At 42.3% G+C, this 20,768-nt stretch overlaps 4 protein-coding genes across 5 annotated transcripts in view; all 4 read right to left on the minus strand.

The window, feature by feature from the left end:
- Positions 1-1,440, minus strand: part of LOC111322569 (dynein axonemal heavy chain 5) — a 67,247-nt gene extending 65,807 nt beyond the window's left edge. Inside the window, exons 1-3 of one of the 2 annotated variants that reach the window (XM_088731069.1) lie at positions 1,187-1,440; positions 855-931; positions 271-360 (exon numbers count right to left, since the gene is read on the minus strand). In XM_088731069.1, coding sequence (XP_088587195.1) covers positions 271-360; positions 855-931; positions 1,187-1,280 — 261 coding nt within the window. In that variant the 5' untranslated portion in view covers positions 1,281-1,440. Of the gene's footprint in view, positions 1-270; positions 364-854; positions 932-1,186 lie in introns of both variants that reach the window. The other variant, XM_088731068.1, reaches the window with a different exon arrangement.
- Positions 1,441-4,059: 2,619 nt separating this feature from the next.
- LOC148725808 (uncharacterized) lies at positions 4,060-7,030 on the minus strand. Its single transcript, XM_088731540.1, has 2 exons — positions 6,952-7,030; positions 4,060-4,817 (listed from the first exon to the last, which is right to left on the minus strand). The coding sequence occupies exons 1-2, from the start codon at positions 7,028-7,030 to the stop codon at positions 4,060-4,062; spliced, it is 837 nt and encodes a 278-aa protein (XP_088587666.1).
- A 363-nt stretch (positions 7,031-7,393) lies between these two features.
- LOC148725809 (uncharacterized) lies at positions 7,394-9,009 on the minus strand. The gene has a single exon (XM_088731070.1). It carries the CDS (start codon positions 8,902-8,904, stop codon positions 7,648-7,650), a length of 1,257 nt encoding a protein of 418 aa, XP_088587196.1. The 5' UTR covers positions 8,905-9,009; the 3' UTR covers positions 7,394-7,647.
- Positions 9,010-12,529: 3,520 nt separating this feature from the next.
- Positions 12,530-18,963, minus strand: LOC111322521 (uncharacterized). The gene is made up of 3 exons (XM_022925629.2): positions 18,813-18,963; positions 15,063-15,271; positions 12,530-14,399 (listed from the first exon to the last, which is right to left on the minus strand). Exons 2-3 carry the CDS (start codon positions 15,255-15,257, stop codon positions 12,870-12,872), a joined length of 1,725 nt encoding a protein of 574 aa, XP_022781364.2. The 5' UTR covers positions 15,258-15,271; positions 18,813-18,963; the 3' UTR covers positions 12,530-12,869.
- Between the last annotated feature and the right edge of the window lie 1,805 nt (positions 18,964-20,768).

The following is a 20,768-nucleotide window of genomic DNA, read 5'->3' on the forward strand; positions in this document are numbered from 1 at the left end:
ATAATATAAGGAGAAAATCTGTCTCGGTCACTTGCGGGAGTTCAAGGGTTAATCAATAAACAATTAAAGGATAATCAATGATTTACCAATATTTCCTAAAAGCTGGACTTTCCTCCTCCTCTCATTCCCCCCCCCCCCCCCCAAACCCGGCTTTTGACGATATAACGACTTGCCCTCCAGCTAATTAACACTCCCTTTGAAACGTATGGGAGACAAAGAACCAACAACTTGTTTACAGTAGATCGATTACAAAATTGATTAAATTGGTACCGTCGTCTTTCGCTGTTCCTTGAGGGCTTTTGCCTGCTTTTGCCTTTCCTTCATAGCTTCCGACCCTGTTACCAGTGTGACTGTTTTCTTCTGCTTAAAAATCCAGTTAAATAAATTGATCAATGGCACAGATAATTTAAATAAGTTGTAGACGAATGACAATTAGACAGGTGACAAAGTACACTTCACGAGACTTCAGATGCGAGCAAATATCATCGTAAAATGTTATATTAAAGATTTAATACTGGCAAAATAGTTTATACGTCCAAAACAAATACCATATGACATAAACAATGGTTTTCACGCAATTCGACAATATTAGAGGACACTACGACATCATGTTTAAATGTTACATAATTTGAAGATTAGAAAGATAACTTGTTCGAAAACAAACTTCCAGCGTTTAGAGGTTTATTTACCGGCCCTCTTAGTTATATTTTTGGGAAATTTCGGTGTTAACAGGTGAAATAACATCATGCTGGCTCTAAACGGAAAAATTAATTCATAATCATCCAGAACCATTTGGGGTAAGTTAATCATTTTACTTGTAATCAAAACAATTGTCGCAGATTTCTTCCACTCACCGGGCCTACATTCGCCGCCGTTCTTCCCGCCGATCTGGGAGCACCTCGGCGTTTCGGGCCTTTCTTTGCCTCTTCATCTACGAACGCGCAAAACAACTTTAAAATCTTTAATCGTTCCGGGACACATCGAATAAAGAGCGTGATTACAAGCACCACTCAAAAAAAAAATACAGTCGATGTAAAATTAATGCCTCGGCGATCGAACACTCCATACCGAAAGAAAACCTCCACGCGAGAAGTAAACGCATGTGTGCAGTTAAACTGACATCATATAGCGTTACTTTTTCTATTTTTCAAATTAAAGTAGAGATAGTATGATTTCAAATAATTACCCTTTGCGTTTGAGATCAACGGAGGAGCAACTTCGCCACTGGGAGGTGATGCAGCCCTAGATCTGGCAGCTTCTTCTTGTGGAGCCTCCGACATTTTCCTCTAAAAATTCGAACTCGCGGGGCTTCGAATCTTGCTAAAATAACATCAACCGAAAGCAATATGGATCCTACAATGATAAAATATTCTTTCTAGAGGCTTTCAAGGCGGACTTCATTTGTATTTCATACGCAACTACTGCAGAAAAGCTTCATCTGCACTATGTATCCAAGGTGACGTTGTGTTCAACACTGTGAGCACTCTTTCGTTTGATTGGCTCTCGTACTAATGAAATCGATTACTGTCAAATACCTTTCATGGATTTCTATTGATTATTCAAAAGAGAAATGACAACGATTATTGTTATTACCCGCAGGTAAAGAAGTAAACATTTATCTAGTACTTTGATACTTGGGTTTTATCAGTGTTACGATCAATCAATTAGAAAAACGCTGCGAGCTCGAAAATCGTGCGGGTTTAATACACGGGAATTTAGAATGGTACGAGGGCGAAAAGGAAAAGATTATGCGCTGACAATAAGTCTCGCTAGACAGATCATCGACAAAAGTTCAAAGTCCCGGTTGTTTTTTTCCTTTCTGTAACTGAAACTTTGTGCTCGTGACCACGGAGACATATTTGATACGACGATACTTACAAAAACTTCTGAAGACAATAGCAGAAAAGAAGAGTCAGGCCCCAACTTTCAATTTTGCTATCTACGTCAATCAACATGATGCCTTGTATCAGTTAGGACAAGGCTGACTTTATTTCCACAAGGTACTTAGGAATAGGTGAATCCTTGTTTACAATTGAGGCGTATTCAGCGAGGGAAAAGGTTTCAATATATTTACAACTCACGAGCACATGGCATTACTTGACAACCTCACCACAAACGTAGGGGGAGACTGGAACCAATACTACTCAGTCTCTACAAATACACCACATCTCCCCCTTTCTTGGACCGAACTACAACGGAAATAACAACAAAGAATGGGGTCCGGAAATAACAACAAGGAACGGAGTCACAGTTAAAAGTACGGAAGTCCCAGCATTACTTCAGATAGACTCTATTAGTCTATCCAGAGCCCTTCGCCCCCTGGAAGATCGGCGAAACGGGGTGGGGGCCGCTTCCACGGACTGGGGAGGAGCCGTCGCTGGTGCCTCCGCTGTTACTGCCGGTGTTACGTCCTGCTTTTGATCCTGAGCTGAATCTGTTTCAGCTGATACACCTTCTTGGGCATCAGGTTGTACCTGGGGTTGTCCGGAAATATCCGACCTGACCGGAATAGCCCATGGAACCTCCAAGGACTGGTCCTGATACTCTCTCTCTCCACCTGGTTCTGATGCCGACCTGCCCATGCCGTCCCGTCTCACGTGATCGACGTGACGTTTCCACACTCTGCCGTCATTTAATACTATTATGTACGACTTGGGTCCACTTCGCTCAGCTATCGAGCCTTGCCACCAGGTGTCCTCTTTTCTGAGGTCTTTCACTGAAACTCTGTCCCCGGGGTAAAATTCTCTGAACTTGGCATGTTCGTCGTGCGTGGCCTTCTGCTTTGCTTGGGACTCCATGACCTTCTCTTCTAAGTTTGAGCGGAGGAGAGTTAGCCGCGTTCGTAGTTCGCGACCCAGGAACAGGCTAGTGGGTGTTCTGCCAGTCGTGGGGTGTCTTGATGACCGATAGGATAAGAGGAAGTTCGCAATACGTTGCTGAAATGTGAGCGCTTGTTTCACGTTGCTGAATGCTTGTTCACAACTTGACGTCCAGTTCCACGGTCTATTGCCCAACAATTCATACAGAGGGTGCGCCATAGTTGATAGCCTCGGAATAAAGTTGCTAAGTGCTGCTAGCATTCCCAGGAAGGAACGTAATTCTGTCACGTTACTTGGCGAGGGGGCCTCCCTGATAGCTTTAACCTTTTCGTCCGTCGGCTGAAGCCCCCCTTCAGAAAAGCGTAGACCAAAGTATACCACGGAAGGTGCCAAAAACACACATTTGGGAAGCTTGACTCTTAGCCCGTACTTCTGAAACTGTTTGAAGACATTTTCTAAATTACGAAGGTGTTCCTAATCGTTGACCCCTCCTACCAAAAGATCATCCATAATCATACAAGTTCCCTCCAGACCTGCGAGCACTTGCTCAATAAAACGTTGCCAGATAGCGGGACTGGATGAAATGCCAAATGGCAGACGCCTATATCGAAATAGGCCCTTGTGCGTATTGATCGTGCATAGCTGTTGAGAGGCCTTATCCAACACCAATTGTTGATAGGCGCTTCTCAGATCGATCTTGGTGAACTTATTCCATGTAGAAACTTTTCCACGAATCTCGTCCAACGTTGGAATGGGGAATTGTTCCGTCTGAATTGCGGGATTAACTGTACCCTTGTAGTCCCCGCAAACTCGTACCGACCCATCGGTCTTAAGAACGCTGACAATGAGTGTGGCCCATTCACTGACTTCTACTGGCTCTATGACCCCCTCCTCTTCCATTCGCTTCAGTTCTTTCTCCACTGCGGGCCGTATTGCGTAGGGAACTGGGCGAGCTCTCTGAAACACTGGTTTCGCGTTTTCTTTCAAATGCAAGGTGGCTGTTACCCCTTTTGCCGTACCAAGTTCTACCTTAAATATTTCTGCATATCGCTCCTTTAGGTGCTCAATTCGCTCGTCATTTTCCTGCCCCACCGCTAGTTGGCCATGCGAGGGCGAAAACAAGTTGTGCCAGTCTAAGTGGATCTTCGTCATCCACGCCCTGCCAAACAGTGGAGGGGCGTGCCGCTTAGCCCGAACAATGAGTAACGGCAGAGTCATCTGCTGGCCATTATAGGCCACGTCAACTAGGACTTGCCCTGCAACGTCGAGGTGTGCCGGTGTAGGCATGGAACGAGCGATTGACTGGTCGTAGTGCTAGGTATTTGAAGTTCCGCTCGTAATCCGCGTAACTCATAACAGACGCTGCTGCCCCAGTATCCACTTCCATGAGAACATCAACATCCTCAATCCTGACTGGGACCTTAATAGCGGGGGTTGAGATCTCTGAGCCCTGTATTTTAGCCTGGGACGATTCATTTACGCCGAGAATAGGACCGAGGAATTCATCTTCAGTTCCCTCTGGATCCTGATCTTTGTCGCGGACGTGCTGATTTTCTACCCCTTTTCTGTAAGAAGGCCCCATGCTATGACATTCCGATTGTAAGTGACCCATTTTATGACATTTATAACACTCTGCGGTTTTGTATCTACAATGCTCCTGTGTGTGATTCGTTAAACCGCAACGATTACACCTTTTCGGTTTTGTTCCGCCTTGGGCGTTTGCACCGCGATGTCCACTTGGTCTTGTCCCGAGACTGCGTGACAGAAAATTGTCACGCTGGACTTTGTTGACACGTTCGTCGGATTCTTCTCCGTGTGAACCTCCAAGATTACGAACGTCATTGTAGGCAGCTTCTTGTGCAATAGCAGTGTCCACCGCCTCTTGGAACGTAAAGTTTCGCGATGAAAGTTTCTGCTTGATTTGTTCCGAGTGCAATCCACAAATAAATCGTTCGCGTAAACTTTCATTCAGTTGCTCATTTGTGAATTCGCACGTCCCTGCGAGTTTTTTTAAAGTTCGCACATACCCAGAGATTGACTGACTTGGTTTTATACGGTGGCTTCAAAGGGACATACACTTTCCTCTCTCTTTTTTTTCACTTGCGACTTAGCTGCTACTTTCTTGCGACTTAGCTGCGACTTTCTTGCTACTTTCTTGCGACTTAGCTGCGACTTTCTTGCGACTTAGCTGCGACTTTCTTGCGACTTAGCTGCGACTTTCTTGCGACTTAGCTGCGACTTTCTTGCTACTTTCTTGCGACTTAGCTGCGACTTTCTTGCTACTTTCTTGCGACTTAGCTGCGACTTTCTTGCTACTTTCTTGCGACTTGGCTGCGACTTTCTTGCTACTTTCTTGCGACTTAGCTGCGACTTTCTTGCTACTTTCTTGCGACTTGGCTGCGACTTTCTTGCTACTTTCTTGCGACTTGGCTGCGACTTTCTTGCTACTTTCTTGCGACTTAGCTGCGACTTTCTTGCTACTTTCTTGCAACTTAGCTGCGACTTTCTTGCTACTTTCTTGCGACTTAGCTGCGACTTTCTTGCTACTTTCTTGCGACTTGGCTGCGACTTTCTTGCTACTTTCTTGCGACTTGGCTGCGACTTTCTTGCTACTTTCTTGCGACTTGGCTGCGACTTTCTTGCTACTTTCTTGCGACTTGGCTGCGACTTTCTTGCTACTTTCTTGCGACTTAGCTGCGACTTTCTTGCTACTTTCTTGCGACTTAGCTGCGACTTTCTTGCTACTTTCTTGCGACTTAGCTGCGACTTTCTTGCTACTTTCTTGCGACTTATCTGCGACTTGCTACTTTCTTGCGACTTAGCTGCGACTTAGCTGCGACTTAGCTGCTACTTTCCTGCTACTTTCTTGCGACTTATCCGCGACTTGTTACTTTCTTGCGACTTAGCTGCGACTTTCTTGCTACTTTCTTGCGACTTAGCTGCCTGGCTACCTAGCTGGGCCGAGTGGGACGCAGGCTAGGTTGCATTGCCGATAAGCAACATGGATTCTCTGGGAGAACAGCTAGTTCCGGAGGTCCGAACCAGGTATTTTGACACTTTCTCCTGTCATTCGTTCAAATTAGAAATGCTGAAGGTACAAAAACTTATATTTGGCTTCATTCTCTTTAGATTTTCATTTTTTTAAAAGAAAAACGTGGGATTAAAGATGGCGTTTGCCAACAGTTTAAAGACGAAAGGGTAAGAATTCATTACGAACCGTTTCCTGTACTTGACTCGAGATTGTGGCGCACTTAAATTTGATATCTCAGATTGTCTTTTTACACTTTCCTTACCTTCTTGTTACGTCTGGTTTACATTCGAGAAACCTTTAATCATTTAACTTCAAGATGGGACGGTTATTTGTGCTTCACTGGGAATAGTTTTGACCCTTTTCATAAATGGCTGCCAATTAAACTTTTTTTGTAAGTATTAAAACTAGCCAGACTAACCCCGATTTTGCGTTTATAATTTGAAAGAAATTTTACTCCCAATCGAGTTTAGTGAAGTTAATTTCATTGCATACAAAATAATTTTTATATTGGTAGCTATTTATCATTCCTTGAATCCAAGGTAACTGATTTGGAAATAATTGGATGAGAGAAAAGAAGTTTTTTCTTTTAATTTAATTGCTTCCAAATTGAACAAGCATGTAGTCCTTTACCCACTAATTTATGTAACATTCCAAAGTAGATGAACTTGATGTAGGGCAAACGTTGGGCCTGATATATGGCATGTACATGTTGAACATGATATACGGCAAATGTTGCTTGTATACATATGGAATTTCTCTTCTTGTATTGAACTCAAGATCTTACTTATTTACTGCTTGATATATTAAGTTGGACACTTGCAGAGAAATTCCATATAAACTCAAGATCTTATTCGATTGTTGTACATGATATATTGAGTTGAGCACTTCCATATCTGTGTACATCCATGTATTATTCTATAGTATCTGTTGCCATTTTTTCCTTTTTGTGTTTCTTATCTTGGGAAATATACCCATAGGACCTGCAAGTATTTTATGTATTTTTTTCACAGTTTACGTATTCGTATTACACCTCAAGTGGCTTATTTTACTTGACTAGTTTGACTCCATACTATTCTCTAAGATAAACTCATTTTTCCTTACTACAGATGGACTTTACAGCTGTGAGGATGGCAGCAGATGGAGATTTGCAAGCTCTTGGTTCGGTTTGCGGGGGCGACATACTTACACTGAGATAATAAGGATAATGCTGCTCATTGCAATAGGGGATTAATTATTCTTTTCTTTTTATACATGTCATTCATGTGTACTCTAATAGGTTGTGTTAACATAACACTTTTAAAATGGAATAGAAAATAGTTCATTACTTGCTATTTACTTTGCTGTTCTACCTTGTTGAGTTCATAGATTTCGAATTACCAGGCCAGATGATATCTTTACAATACACTGTACTGTAAAGAGTGTGAATGGTGGGTCACGCAATTTCTCTCCCCCACAGGTGTGTAGTTTATGAATGAAAATAATCCATTCTTAGTGTCAAGAGTTTAAGTTCCTTTCCACATTTAGAAAACATGTTGGAAACAGAGAAGAAATAAAGTTGATTTTAATTAGCATTTTTAATTGATTTACTTGTGTGGCTCGGTATCCAGCTACAAAATGATAGCGGCATTAGATCTGACCAACAATAAATACCTTCCGATGTACATTTGGCCACACTGAATATTTGCGAACCTAACATAGCCCCTTAACTAACCGCATACAAAGCTTTGTTTTTGAGTGTACCAAAAACACTGCTCATGCTGGGTAGCCTGTGAACAGGAATGAAATTCAACCATTCTTCTATGATATGGCATTAATATGGTCCAGTAGATCTAAGTAGAGTTGGAGAGCTTCCTCTGCTGTTGTAGCTGGTTCTAGACCTTCATCCTCCATGATTAGATCGCAGAGCTCTTTAAAGTAGGGACATCCTTTCGCTTGTGGTTGCTCGGCACACGTATCCTGTGCGATTTCGATTTCGTCGATGTCAACAGGAGTCCTGTAATCTTGACTCTCAGCTGATGCTGGAACGAAGTAGAGTACATCTGGCTTTCCCGACGGAGATTCCACATTGCTAGAGGGTCGAATTCGGTGAACATTCCATTCCAGTGCAGCTCTGTGTAGTTCACTTTGTATGACATCCATAAAACAGAACTTCAGGCATTCGCGGTGTATTATATCATCATCGTGATACAAACCAGAATCTCTCAAGTCCTTAAAAAATGTAATCCACCATTCTGCACATCCTTGCCTCAAACGTCCCCACCATGCTTCAATTCTTTGGTTTGCTGTAGATTTCCCATACATGAAACTTTTATCACCTGCAAAGTAGTCATTCATGGACCGTCGAAAAAAACGCTGAATAGCTGCTAAGTTCCTGTTCTCAGATCCCCTATCTCCACGTACAATCCTTGCCGTACCTCCTAACTGTCTTGCATGGTCTAAGAAATTTTGAGCTACTATACGAGGGTCGTTGTTCGAAGATGCAACCTCCAGCCATAGGATCCTTCGACTAAAGCCATCAATTGCACCATGAATGCAGAATCCAAACGGTTTTAGTTTGTCGTAGCCGTCAATGTGCCATAAGTAATTTGGTCCTTTACACCTGTAAATTCGTCGTAGTAGTCTATGCTGTGACCTATGCTCCACCCCCTCAGGATCAAAAACCCTCAAAACATGTCGAACGGCTTCCCTCGTAGTAACAAGACCGTGCTGATTGATGAGTCTCTGATGCATTGCTCGATATCCGAGAAGGCTTCCACTCCCCTTCAGTTCCTCCTCGACTGCTTCTACCACCTCATTCAAATTACTTCGACGCCGACGTCTTGTACATCCCAACCGTCTGAGTATTCTTTTCAATTGTCTTAACGAGATCCCGATACCATGTACACTTACGAGAAATAATGCAATTTCAGGTGCAGTAAGCCCAAGATTGAAGTAGTCCTTGATTATCTCGTCGCGTATTACTGCATTGTTCCTTATTGCCGGAGAGTAAGATGGAAGCACTGCCAGCGATGTAGAGCACACCGAAATGAAAAAGAAAACGGCGAAAAACTTCATAGCTATACTGTAAAGCCAAGGCAAAACAGACTACCTATTGTTTATAGGAGTCTACGTTGTTTTCAAATAAAACAACCTGGCCGGCTGATGCACCAGGCAGCTAAGTCGCAAGAAAGTAGCAAGAAAGTCGCAGCTAAGTCGCAAGAAAGTAGCAAGAAAGTCGCAGCTAAGTCGCAAGAAAGTCGCAGCTAAGTCGCAAGAAAGTAGCAAAAAAGTCGCAGCTAAGTCGCAACAAAGTAGCAAGAAAGTCGCAGCTAAGTCGCAAGAAAGTAGCAAGAAAGTCGCAGCTAAGTCGCAAGAAAGTCGCAGCTAAGTCGCAAGAAAGTAGCAAGAAAGTCGCAGCTAAGTCGCAAGAAAGTAGCAGCTAAGTCGCAAGTGAAAAAAAAAGAGAGAGGAAAGTGTATGTCCCTTTGAAGCCACCGTAGTTTTTGACAAGCTGAGTGGAACCGATATCTTTCTGCTACCGACAAACACTTGGGCCTAAAATGTCCACGAAGGAGTGTCGCCAGCTGATCAAATGTTATCGTGTTTGGGGCATCCGGGAACGCTAAATCTTTCAATACTCTGTACGAAGTGCTCCCAATCGACGTCAGTAAGATCGCCCTACGTTTGGCTGCGTTATCCTCATCATCATCGATGTCATAAGCCGTGAAGTACTCTTGAAGACGCTCCAAATAACTCTCGATGTTTTCGGTTTCAGCGCATCCTCGGAGACCCACGGGCTGAGTGGATTTCAAGTTAGGGCTTGAAGAGCCCCTGGGGACATTGTCTTACAAGACAAGTTCCAAACGGTCGCAGTCGTTCTGCCATCTGATTGGTGCCAGAAAGTCTTTGTGTTTTTCTGCCCAATCAGAGTGAAGTGTGCTTTAGAGTCCTTTCGTGTGTTTTAATACACGGACATATACTAGTAGCCCAGTTGCTCGCCATGTTTGTTTGGACCGTGCGACAGAGATTTGGTTGAGATGAAAAGTTTCAGTCTCGGCACACAACGTAAGAGAAATCGATCAGATTGTCCGCGAAAATCTTACCGGAACTTATACTGAATACATTCGCAGGTATCACTAGAGAACGTGTTTTAAAGTTTGCGAGGTTTGTATACCAAACGATGGTTGCAGTCATTGATATGTCGCTTGAAACGATAAACGAGATTTAAGCTTAAATCTTTCTAGATTTTTTGCATAATTTGCTATGACTGAAACTTTGCCAATCCCGTGCGGTTATTTCGTCGCACGGGCCACGCAGGTATGTCGAGCAACTGGCGCTTTCGCCTACGTAGCTTTCCGCTTTCTCTGCGCGCCAAAATCTAATCTTAGTAGTAAAGTCGTTCACAATACGGCCAAGGTTGCAGAGAACGTTAAGTTCGTGGACGACCTCCAGCAAGTGCTAAGAGAAAGCTTAGCTGTGTTTCCGGTTAGCTAATTAAAATCTGAACAAAAACTTATTAACGAGAACATCGTGGGAAGGAGAGATGTTTTCGGGCAATTACCGAAGGGGTTTGGAAAGAACTTAATCTTTCAACTGCTGTCTAGAGTGTTGAAATTCTTGAGCCAGGAAGGCCACGGATTCTCTTCTAGTCCCTTGGTCATTGTCATGTCACCTCAGTCTGTCGATTGCTGAAGACCAAGTTAAATACCTTTGATCATTGGGAATCAATCCGATGCTGTTTTCAATGGGAAAAACAAAACCAAAGACCAAGAAATATTGGATGGAAAGAGTGGGTTTGCTTTATTGCAAATGTCTGCTTAGTAGTACAGGGTCATCTACCCACATCTAATAAGCAAATGTTTCCACGCTTAGCTTTTCTTTTTTTTCGAGCGAAGATGAGATTAGATTTTGGCATGCACAGAAAGTTGCGCAAGTACCAGTTGCTCGACATAGCTGCGTGGCCCGTGCGACGAAATAACTTCACAGGATTGGCAAAGTTTCAGTCAGTAAATTATGCAAAAAATCTAGAAAGATTTTAGCTTAAATCTCGTTTATCGTTTCAAGCGACATATCAATGACTGCAACCATCGTTTGGTATACAAACCTCGCAAACTTTAAAACACGTTCTCTAGTGATACCTGCGAAAGTATTCAGTATAATTTCCGGTAAGATTTTCGCGGACAATCTGATCGATTTCTCTCAGGTTGTGTGCCGAGACTGAAACTTTTCACCTCAAGCACATCTCTGTCGCACGTTTCAAACAAACATAGCGAGCAACTGGGCAACAAGTATATGTCCGTGTTAAAACACACGAAAGGACTCTAAAGCACACTTCACTCTGATTGGGCAGAAAAACACAAAGACTTTCTGGCACCAATCAGATGGCAGAACGACTGCGACCGTTTGGAACTTGTCTTGTAAGACAATGTCCCCAGGGGCTCTTCATGCCCTAACTTGAAATCGACTCAGCCCCTGGGTCTCCGAGGATGGTTTCAGCGTCGAACTCGTTGAAAGGAGGTCTGCCTGCCATTCTCCCGACACTTTTTCTTCAGTGAAATGTAGTCGTTTTGGACTTCTCGAACGTATTTCCGAATAGCTCTACGCTGGACAGAGTTGCCTTTAAAGCCCACGCGTGGGTTTTGGGAATCCTCGTCGCCACTGAGGCGTATTCAACGAGGGAAAAGGTTTCAATGTATTTACAACTCACGAGCACATGGCATTACTTGACAACCTCACGACAAACTTAGGGGGAGACTGGAACCAATACAACTCAGTCTCTACAAATACACCACAACAATATTTGCCTCATTAGCATAAGCAATTCAGTTTCTGACGGAGCTAAAAATAAATCAGTTCTGAATATCGAAATGTCAAAGTACGATTAACTCGGCCAATGAATACGAGCCTGATGCATTGAATACTTTTTGTGCAACACAGGTTTAAAAACTCAAAATTTTACATAGAATGTATGGGCTCATTAGCGCTTTTGCCGCCCAGAAATTTTGCAGTTTTTGATGGACTATTTCTCCTTGAATAATACACCAAAAGAGCTAAAAATTTCACCATGTACTAAGGTTTTCTAGCTCTTTAGCTGCCTGAAGTCAATTTGTATCTAACATGCTTCCTTCTTTACGCAAAGCCGTATGCAAATGAGCAAAAGTGTAAACAATGACGTCAGCATGAATCCGCCTATAGAAAAATTAAGAAAACATTGAAGAAACGTCGAGTTTCGATTCTCAAAATTTGCCAGGAATAGCTGAGGAAAACCCTTGAAAGTTTAGGCTGATATTTCAAGATGTATACCAGTCGCATCTCCATTCCCCCATAATTCTTTCGGGAGCAACTGTTGTTTGCACTGCCCCTCTCATGTTGGTCTCCTAAATGTCGGGTTTGGATTGGAAATTGACAACGTTGGAAAGTAGGAGAGAGATGAACGAACAGTCCAAGAGAGAAGGGCGTAGCTATGAGGGGTTCTTGGGTGCCTGTGATCCACTCTATGAAAGCCCCTTTTTGTCGCATTAAGTAAAACACGGCGTGACATGACAATCTGGTGAGTACCCTCTGATTGACACAGTGTGGCCCCCCCTTTATTAATCCTGGCTCTACCCCTGAGTGGTGATCCAAAAATGTATCCAGTCTAATAATGACCAAGAGCAAGGCTAGATCCTGGCAGGCTTTGAATAAATGTTAAAACACGAAGTCATTTAAAGCAACACATCCTTTATTCTAGATAATCATCTCATCAGTTTTTTACCGAGAAAAGGTTATCGTACCTATAATCATACTGAAATAAAGAAATTACACCATTGAAGTGGCGTGGAGTATTAGCGTGGCATCTATGATTAATGAACAACTTAAATGCTACATAAGCCTCAAAAGGCCACAGAAAATCGACTATCGCAATGACCAAGAGTTAGGTCCAACACAAAAAAAAAATGTTTGTCTATCGATATTGGCTACCTAGCCCAAAACTGTAGTCAAATCGCTTTCACCATGTGTGGAAGATAGTCAGTTTCTATTCCCGCAGGTTAAGAGAATGTTCATCGTGTTTGCATGGGCTCAGACTCGCATTCCTTAGTGATCACCTCGTCTTGCATGGCCGGAATGAGACCCTTGCGGAAAGCAACAGAAAGGAGATCCTCAGCGGTCTTGGTCTCGGGATACTGTCGCATAGCCCACTTCAGGTACACGGCAAATTCATTCCAATCCACGGTCCCATCTTCATCCATGTCCATAGCTTTCAAGGCTTGCTTCGTCTCGTCACACCTGTAGCAACCAAAATATGGTGCCAAGAAGCCATTGTAGAAAGCATCAAATTCCAACTTGTCATCCCTCTCGCCATCCCTCAGATCCCATTCATCCCACATCGTACGGACTTCGGCTATCAATACCTGAGCATGGGCCTTCCTTGGTTCGTCTTGGGCTAGAACATCGGCCATTTCTCCAGTGAGTTTACCACCAGAACGGTCAAACAGCTGAGCAAGACCTGCGGCACTCATGTACTCTTCTTTGATGTTTTTGTGAAGATCCTCCAACATCACCTCCTTCATTCTCGTGCCTCGTTCGATGGTAAATTGGGGATCTTCTCCAAAGATATTTTTGAGCCTTGTTATGATCATTTCAGCAGAGGCCAGTGTGGTCATTCGCATGAGTGGCTTTTCCCCAAAGAACTTGGCCAAGTCGAACTCGTTAATTCCAAGTTTAGTAGGCATACCGAACACCATGTCCAGGGCTCGTTCGCCGTATATGGGTTGCAGTGGATATGGCTCTTGTCCAGTGGTGGCCCTGCAGATCTCTTGTGCAGCTTCTCGGAGGGCTGTGCAATTGTACTTCTTGAGAACTTTCTTATTTCCAACGCGGACCAAGTTCATCAGGGTTACGGTAGAGCTGGCTGCACCCATGGATGCTCCTTGTATAATCATACTTGCCCAGATACCATTTGCTCCGTTGGCCAGACATGACAACTGAGTGCTGTCTACCAGTCCCCACTTCTCGTGCACGTGAACCAGTAAGTGGCCATCCTTGAAACCACAGTCATCCATTTCTCTTCGAACAGCACTAATCCATGCTGCAAGTTGCTCTGGGAAGTACTTTCCGGACTCCTCGGTAACGATTCCAAATGGACGGATATCAAGTGGCAAGGAAGATAAGTGACGTATGACCTTAAAAACACGCTTTGGCCTTTTGATCATACCGTCGGGAAGGTCACGCAAGTTGACGACTACTTTGGAATCTTTGGCCAGGTTAGCATGGACCCACTTCAACCTCTCGGTAAGAAGGTCGTTAATGGCTTCAACTTTGAACTTCTTATAATTGATTCCTGCGTAAACCAAATCCATTTCGATGATGGCGTTCCTGATGTGGAGGTCTTTCATTTTCCGTAAGCCAACAGGAATGGTCTTGGTGTTAGGAACCCCACTTTTGTCAACGGAATCTAGAAACTCTGAGAAGGCCCAGAGATTGGTGAAGTCTTCTCCTTTCTCGTGAAGCTGTCTGATGAAAGTATCACCCAGTCGAGTCATGTGGGAGAAAGAAGCCACGATGATGTTCTTGAAGCCAACCTTTTTTATCTATTTTAGAAAAAGAATCGAGGAAAAACGTTAAGAAACGCGGAACACATCTCCAATTGGGTTCCCGTAGTGCCTTTTAAGCGAGACAGGCGATAGAAGTCTATTTTCCTTCCTTTTAAACACCCGTTAATTCAAAGTAATCCTCTCCGATATCTTTCAAACGAGTTCGAACGTTGTTAAATGGAGCATGTCGACAAATTAACGAACCGACAGCTATACCAACGCATTGCAGAAAACGGTTGAATTAAGTCATTGACTTGGAAGCACGTAAAATACATGGATTAGAGAAATAACGTCTCAATGCTCCGAAGATCCCCGCGAAGGGACGTAACGTGTGGGAGTTGAGGCCATCAGTTCATGTGCAAATTTGAAGGTTCAATCTGCACGAAAATTCTACCCAAGTGGCTCTTAGCACGTTCGTGCTAAGAGCCAGTTGCTAAGAGTGCTAAGAGCCACTTCGTGCTAAGAGCCACTTCTAAACCTTTGCTTACAAGTCAAACTGCCATTTTTTGACGATAGTTGATAGTGGTAAGTTATAACATCGAAAGCGATGAATCATAATTATTTTATACTTTGATGATATGTTTTTTAAAATGCATTGTCCTTTGAGACAACAGAAGACTGGAAATCCAACTCAGGGATGAAGCAGAATATACCGCCTACCTCGTTGTAAATTCTCCACTTATTCTCAATAGTGTGCCCTCGCAACTGGCCCACGGTACTTTCACGGAGGGAATTATCCAACACAAAGATGTCCAAATCTCGCAAGACCTTGGTTTCTTTACCAGCCTCATCAATCTCTTTCTGCATCTTTTGGATTCGTTGCTTGTAGTATGATTTGTTCGCCATGACACTCATTTGATTTCAAGCAGCTAAAAGAAAAAAATTATCATATAAATATATGACCTAAGCCACCAGCTGGGACAAGAATCTACCTAACTCTGCGGTATGGAATTAACGTGCCTTTGTTTGATATCTCCATCATGCTTTTAGTGATGTATGTTCAACTGGCCGAAGCGTGGTCTTTCGCCCAGTTCTTTCGAAATTTGACTAATAGACCACTTTCATAAATGGCTGCCGGATTAATATTCTTTTGTCTAAATTTAAATTAGCCCTTCTGGCCTCGTTCTCCAGTACAAAATTCAAAAGATTACATTTTCTCAAGCGAGGCCAGAAGGGCTAATCTAAATTTCAACAAAAGAATATTAATCCGGCAGCCATTTATGAAAGTGGTCTATGGCAGTAACGCTTCACGTCAGTTATACAGAGGCTGAAAAAATGTGTTCTATCGCTTACTTTTTTTTTTAATTATTTACCCGAGCAAGTGTCACAGTCTGAAAGTAAAGTGGGCATTTTCGATCAAGTCCGCGCTAAGCTCAGACAGAAATCTTTCAACAGTCACGACCTAGCTTTGTTTTATTGTTGATGTTCTGAGTACTTCTGGTTTCATGTAATCTTTGCCAAGTTAAAAAAATGTTCGCTTTGTGAAGGAAACGGCTACATGTTACTTTGACTGGAGAAAAATAAACCGCCAAAGTTAGAACTGTAAAAAATGGCTGAAGATGGTTAAATCTTGAAGGCAATTCATACAGAATAGAAACCACCGAAGAATTGTAAGTGGTTTCTATTCAAGATCTCCAAGACATTGGAGAATTAGCCTAACACCTGACTTTTAGAGGAAATAGATGTTTAGTTAGAAAACCAGTTAGTGCGCAGAGGAGCAGAAGTAATTCAGAGCGAAAGAAGGAAGGGAGTTTGGAAATTTCTTTAATGCTGTAAAAAACAGCAATTTGTTTCAATGCGCTGGACCTTTACAGCCGATTTCACGCGGTCTAACCCAAACCGCGGTAAGTTTTACGCAAGTAGTGGGCCTCAGGATTCTCTATAAAAGGGCTGATTTGATTATATAAATTTCTTTCCACTCTTAGCTTTCGGCCTTCTCGACACTGTTCACAGAATTGAATCTTCGCATGAAAGGTTCTGCTAAATTGAAGACGGCCTAGAACTTGGTTTTGTTAAACAACTGCTCAACTTTGTTTAAATAACCGGCCATCTTTGAATTTAAATATATGAAAATCATATATGTGTACTGCGGTTTCATGAAATATATGAAAGCAATCCTTGCAGTAATGAACTCTACTCATGCAGTAGTGGAAATAAGGCCTGAAGAAAAATTTAAAGCCCGTACGGGATTTGAACCCATCCTTTGCGATACCAGTGCAGTGCTCTACTAACTGAACTAACAAACCAACTGCGAGCTGAACAATATGTTAACGTTGGTTCGTATTACAACTGGCCCTCGTGTTTAGCGTTAGTTGAGTGCGGTGACGTTAGCACTGAATTAAACTGTGGTGATTTGCATCACTGGCTATGGTCGCACTACAAAGCTTAATCACGATTAAGGCAGCCGGCTCTAATCACGCTTGAGCTAATTCTCAAGTGCGAAGGGTGTCTCGAAAACTCAGACCTCAGACCCGAAAAACTCAGACCCTCTGGGTGTCTCGAAAACTCAGATCCGAAAAACTCAGACCTTCTGGGTGACTCTAAAACTCAGACCCGAAAAATAAAACATATTTACACCGCGTGAATGCCGCAAGCCGACTTGTTTACTGTTCGTCGATACAGTGGCATTACGTGCACTGATCATGAAAATTATCAGCCGAAAAAAGAAAAAAAACAGCTTGCAGCGTTAGATACGTGCAACGATCATGAAAATTTTACTCAACATTCGTATAGATTTTTCTTTTCGTTAGCGTATAAGCCAAGTTTATATCCACAATGTGTAGTGTCACTAGAAGCCATTCGCGAGGTGTGTTGCGTGATGTGTTGCGTGATGGTTCCCTGTACGAATTCAGGACTGACGTCACTTCCTCATTTTAAAGAATAACTGCGTATTAAACACTGTGTATAAACGGTTCTTTGTTTAGGTTTTCTTTAATATAACATAAGCTTTTAATCAATATTGTGGTCAAATACGATAAGACATTATCCGGTCATGGTTGCATTTTCCAAGCCACACGAGCCTGAGTTATTTTCTTTCCTTTCAATAAAAACGCTTAAATGTACTAACTGTATGATTCGCTAAATGGTTTTTGGAAACGAAATTGCCAACAAAACTGAACACGCGGCGTCGCCGTCTTCGTTTCTTAAGGGACCTTAAGCAAACGACGACGGCCACGGAAACGAGGATGTGAAAAAACAAAAGATCGAATTGGCAGAACAATAGTTCAGTCTCTATTGTAAAACTTAGTACATTTCTTAGTCGTCCTTTTGCAAAATGGCCTGAGACGCTGGTAATCAGCAAAGAAAACAACAAGGCGATAAGGTAAGTCCATTTTATTTCAAAACAAGACATTTTTTCTCTCTTTTAGGCCAAAGTAGGGAATAAATATAGAACGTTGCGCAACACTGTAAGAGTCACTTCCGCTTTTCTTTTTTAGTAGTGAGCTTGAGCTGCGTGTGGTTCGACTGTATGCTACATGCCAGATGCTGTGAAATATTATCCTTCACTCACTGACCTTTCGTCTTCAAGCAAGCTATCTTTTTTTGTAGTATTAAGACATGCATCATGTTACCATCTATAGCTAAATCTCGTGCGTCAGAAGCACACAATGGCATGGTAAGGACCGTTTCACACGAACGACGGTTTTGTTATATTTTCAATCACGGAAAGAAGAAAAGAAACCATTCAGCTCCTTGAAAAGAATGCCAATAAAGGTTGATTTTTCTGTATTCATTAAAGGTTCTTCGGCGAATATCTTTTATAAGTAATAATATTAAACCAGTGTTATTAGCATAAATAAGGAACTGAGCCTGGCTAAGTAAGCACTGGAGTTGATGGATGCCAATCTATCAACTCGAGTTGCATAATGAGTGGCGTGTTGCTTTCTCATTGGTGACGACGATTGCAAAATGATAATTCATGGCAGGAACAAACAAAAGACGGCTTACAGACAAACAACACTCGCACATTGAATGAACATCCCGCAAAATCTTCCCTTGAAGGTCAAAACATGGTTAACACACCCTAATTTCGACCAATCACAGCGTTTAATATGTGCGTTGATCTACAGTTCATCGAAAACGTTTTCTCGTCGCTTTGATATGTAAGCTAAGCTGGCTCGAAAATTCGCGAGCACGATGATGGCAGAGTAACTGCTCACAAAACGCAAATAAATAGTAACCAGAATGCTATTTAACGTAAAAGAAACATTCAATCTCTGTGATAATTTCAAACACAGAGAAACCTAATTTAGGAAACGTCTGCCCTCCGTCGTGCAGCACGATTTCTAAGGGGTTTCTAGTCAACAGTAAAAAATTATTCTCCGCAAATGAAATGTTGCACTTCGTGGACTTAAAATGGAGCTTACAGTCTTTCAAGTAACCTCACAGCTAGCCCTTGAAACAACTTACCTTGGATCCAATAGGACAATGATTGGGATCTCGAAGTACCTTTCTTCGTTCGAGAGAGAAGCGATTCTGTGACGCGAATTACTGATGAGTTGGGGACTAGCTTTATGCCAAATTGCAAACGCTCTGATTGGTCGATATTAATAACTCACGTGGGATGTTGAAGAGCGGGTCACGGGCCTTTCACGATGTATTGTTTTTGATTCCACGCCTGTTTTGAGATTAAGCATTTCCGTTCTTTATATAGCATTTATAGGTGAACAGCCATGCGTAGGACATTGAAAGGAGTGAATGAATTCTACAAACAGCGGAATCACGGAATGTCTTCTCACACAAAACAAATTTTCTTTGCTTTGTTTATTTATAGATAGACAAATAGTATGCTATCGATCTTCCGGTATAAAGATTTCAGTTTGTGAAGGATTTGCGTACCACTAACAAACAGGAGTTTCCTTGAGTGAATAGACACCAAAACTATTACCCGAAGTTTGCATGCACGGTATTTTTCATCTAAGAGTAGGGGTGTCAGCTTACAAGAATGTATTAAACAGCCTCGAATATAATCATTTCCTCTGGTTAAAAGTTCTCTGAATCCAATATCTCAGCTGTGTGGTCATATTTAATTCAACTTTAAAGTGGCGGTTTATTGTTCCTTGTGATTTTAATTGTTACACCCACGCAAAGCAACGCACAAATGTTCAGTCTAATAACACCACAGGAAAAGGAAGGGCGGGGATGAAAAACTATGGGTGTGGCGGCATCGAATGCACCTAAAAGTGCCAGTTGAATTGTCATTTACGAAAAAATCCTTTTCTCCCTGCTAGAATATTTGCAATTTGGTCGCGTCGAAGTTTGCAATAACTTGCAAACATCGGGAGGCACTGTTGACGTTACGCAAATGATTGTTATTTGAGATGACTTGTTTGTCTAACTCGGTGCATTTCATTATTCCTGTTTAAAATATATCTGTATAAAAATCAATGACCGCTTTAATAGAATGACTGCAGTCCGTATTGCACCTGTAAAGATACAGCTAGCAATATTAAGTGTCCACAGCACTTCGAATACTATTCCTAATTTGAATGATGTTCTGTCGAGATCGTGATGTACTTTTTTTTCGATGTAAATAACATTACGAAATTTGTCTCAGCACATTGACGAAGCTGAACCGCACAAGGTCAGTGGATCGAGTCAAACGTTGGGATTGGCTAATATCTATGGCGTGTTTGAGTCTGACGCAGTGGTGAGACATGGTTGAGGTCACACTACTGTGGACTATCAGACAATTATATAAATCTACGGGCCCTCTAGCAAAAAATGCTGAAATTTGATTGACCACGCTTCTCGCTATTCACTGTTTGATAGGCAAGGCGTAAAGCGAGTAACGCGCGGTTGTAAATTATGAGCTGGTCTAGATGTTAGGATTTGAAACCCCAATAGGTGGTTTGCAACCAATCTCTAGGGAAACAGGTAACAATGGTGAAAGGAACAAATGCTGGTGGACGAACGAAAGAAGCTAATGAGATATCTATTGTTATGTCCACCAACATGGCGACGATCACGTAACGTGCAAACCACCGAAGATTGATAAAATTATATATTGCCTCTCCATTTCTATGGCTGATAATTCTATTCTGGTCAATTTATTTGGCTGCGAAGCCCCCACCGGCGATCACGCAATAAAACACGCTCATAGCTTTTTTGCATGGGGTCTGGTTTTCTGAGAAAAGCATAGGCCTTTGTCTATTTATTCATTTTTTTTTTCTGTAATCACAATCTGAATTTCACTGAGCAGGAAAGCGCAAATCCGCCAATAAATGACAAAGTTTTCCGAACGAACAGACGTGGAGAGTCTTTCCATGTTGAAAGACACATGAAACTCAAAAAAATAAGATTAATTTCAGTTAATTGGTTTCCAGCACATTTGTTCCAATTGTTGATGATTTGTTTGAATAACAC

The sequence above is a fragment of the Stylophora pistillata genome, chromosome 8 (genome assembly GCF_964205215.1).
Source record: "Stylophora pistillata chromosome 8, jaStyPist1.2, whole genome shotgun sequence".
Classification (NCBI taxonomy): domain Eukaryota; kingdom Metazoa; phylum Cnidaria; class Anthozoa; order Scleractinia; family Pocilloporidae; genus Stylophora; species Stylophora pistillata.

Bases quoted from the DNA above. Each gene is read 5' to 3' on its own strand.
- LOC148725808 (XM_088731540.1), bottom strand. From the start codon at position 7,030: ATGTCGCCCCCGCAAACCGAACCAAGAGCTTGCAAATCTCCATCTGCT. The intron at 4,818-6,951 runs GTAAGGAAAAAT...AAAAACTCGCAG, and splicing joins AGCTGTAAAGTCCATCTGTA to GGACGTGCGAATTCACAAAT.
- LOC148725809 (XM_088731070.1), bottom strand. From the start codon at position 8,904: ATGAAGTTTTTCGCCGTTTTCTTTTTCATTTCGGTGTGCTCTACATCG.
- LOC111322521 (XM_022925629.2), bottom strand. From the start codon at position 15,257: ATGAGTGTCATGGCGAACAAATCATACTACAAGCAACGAATCCAAAAG. The intron at 14,400-15,062 runs GTAGGCGGTATA...TTTCTAAAATAG, and splicing joins AGTGGAGAATTTACAACGAG to ATAAAAAAGGTTGGCTTCAA.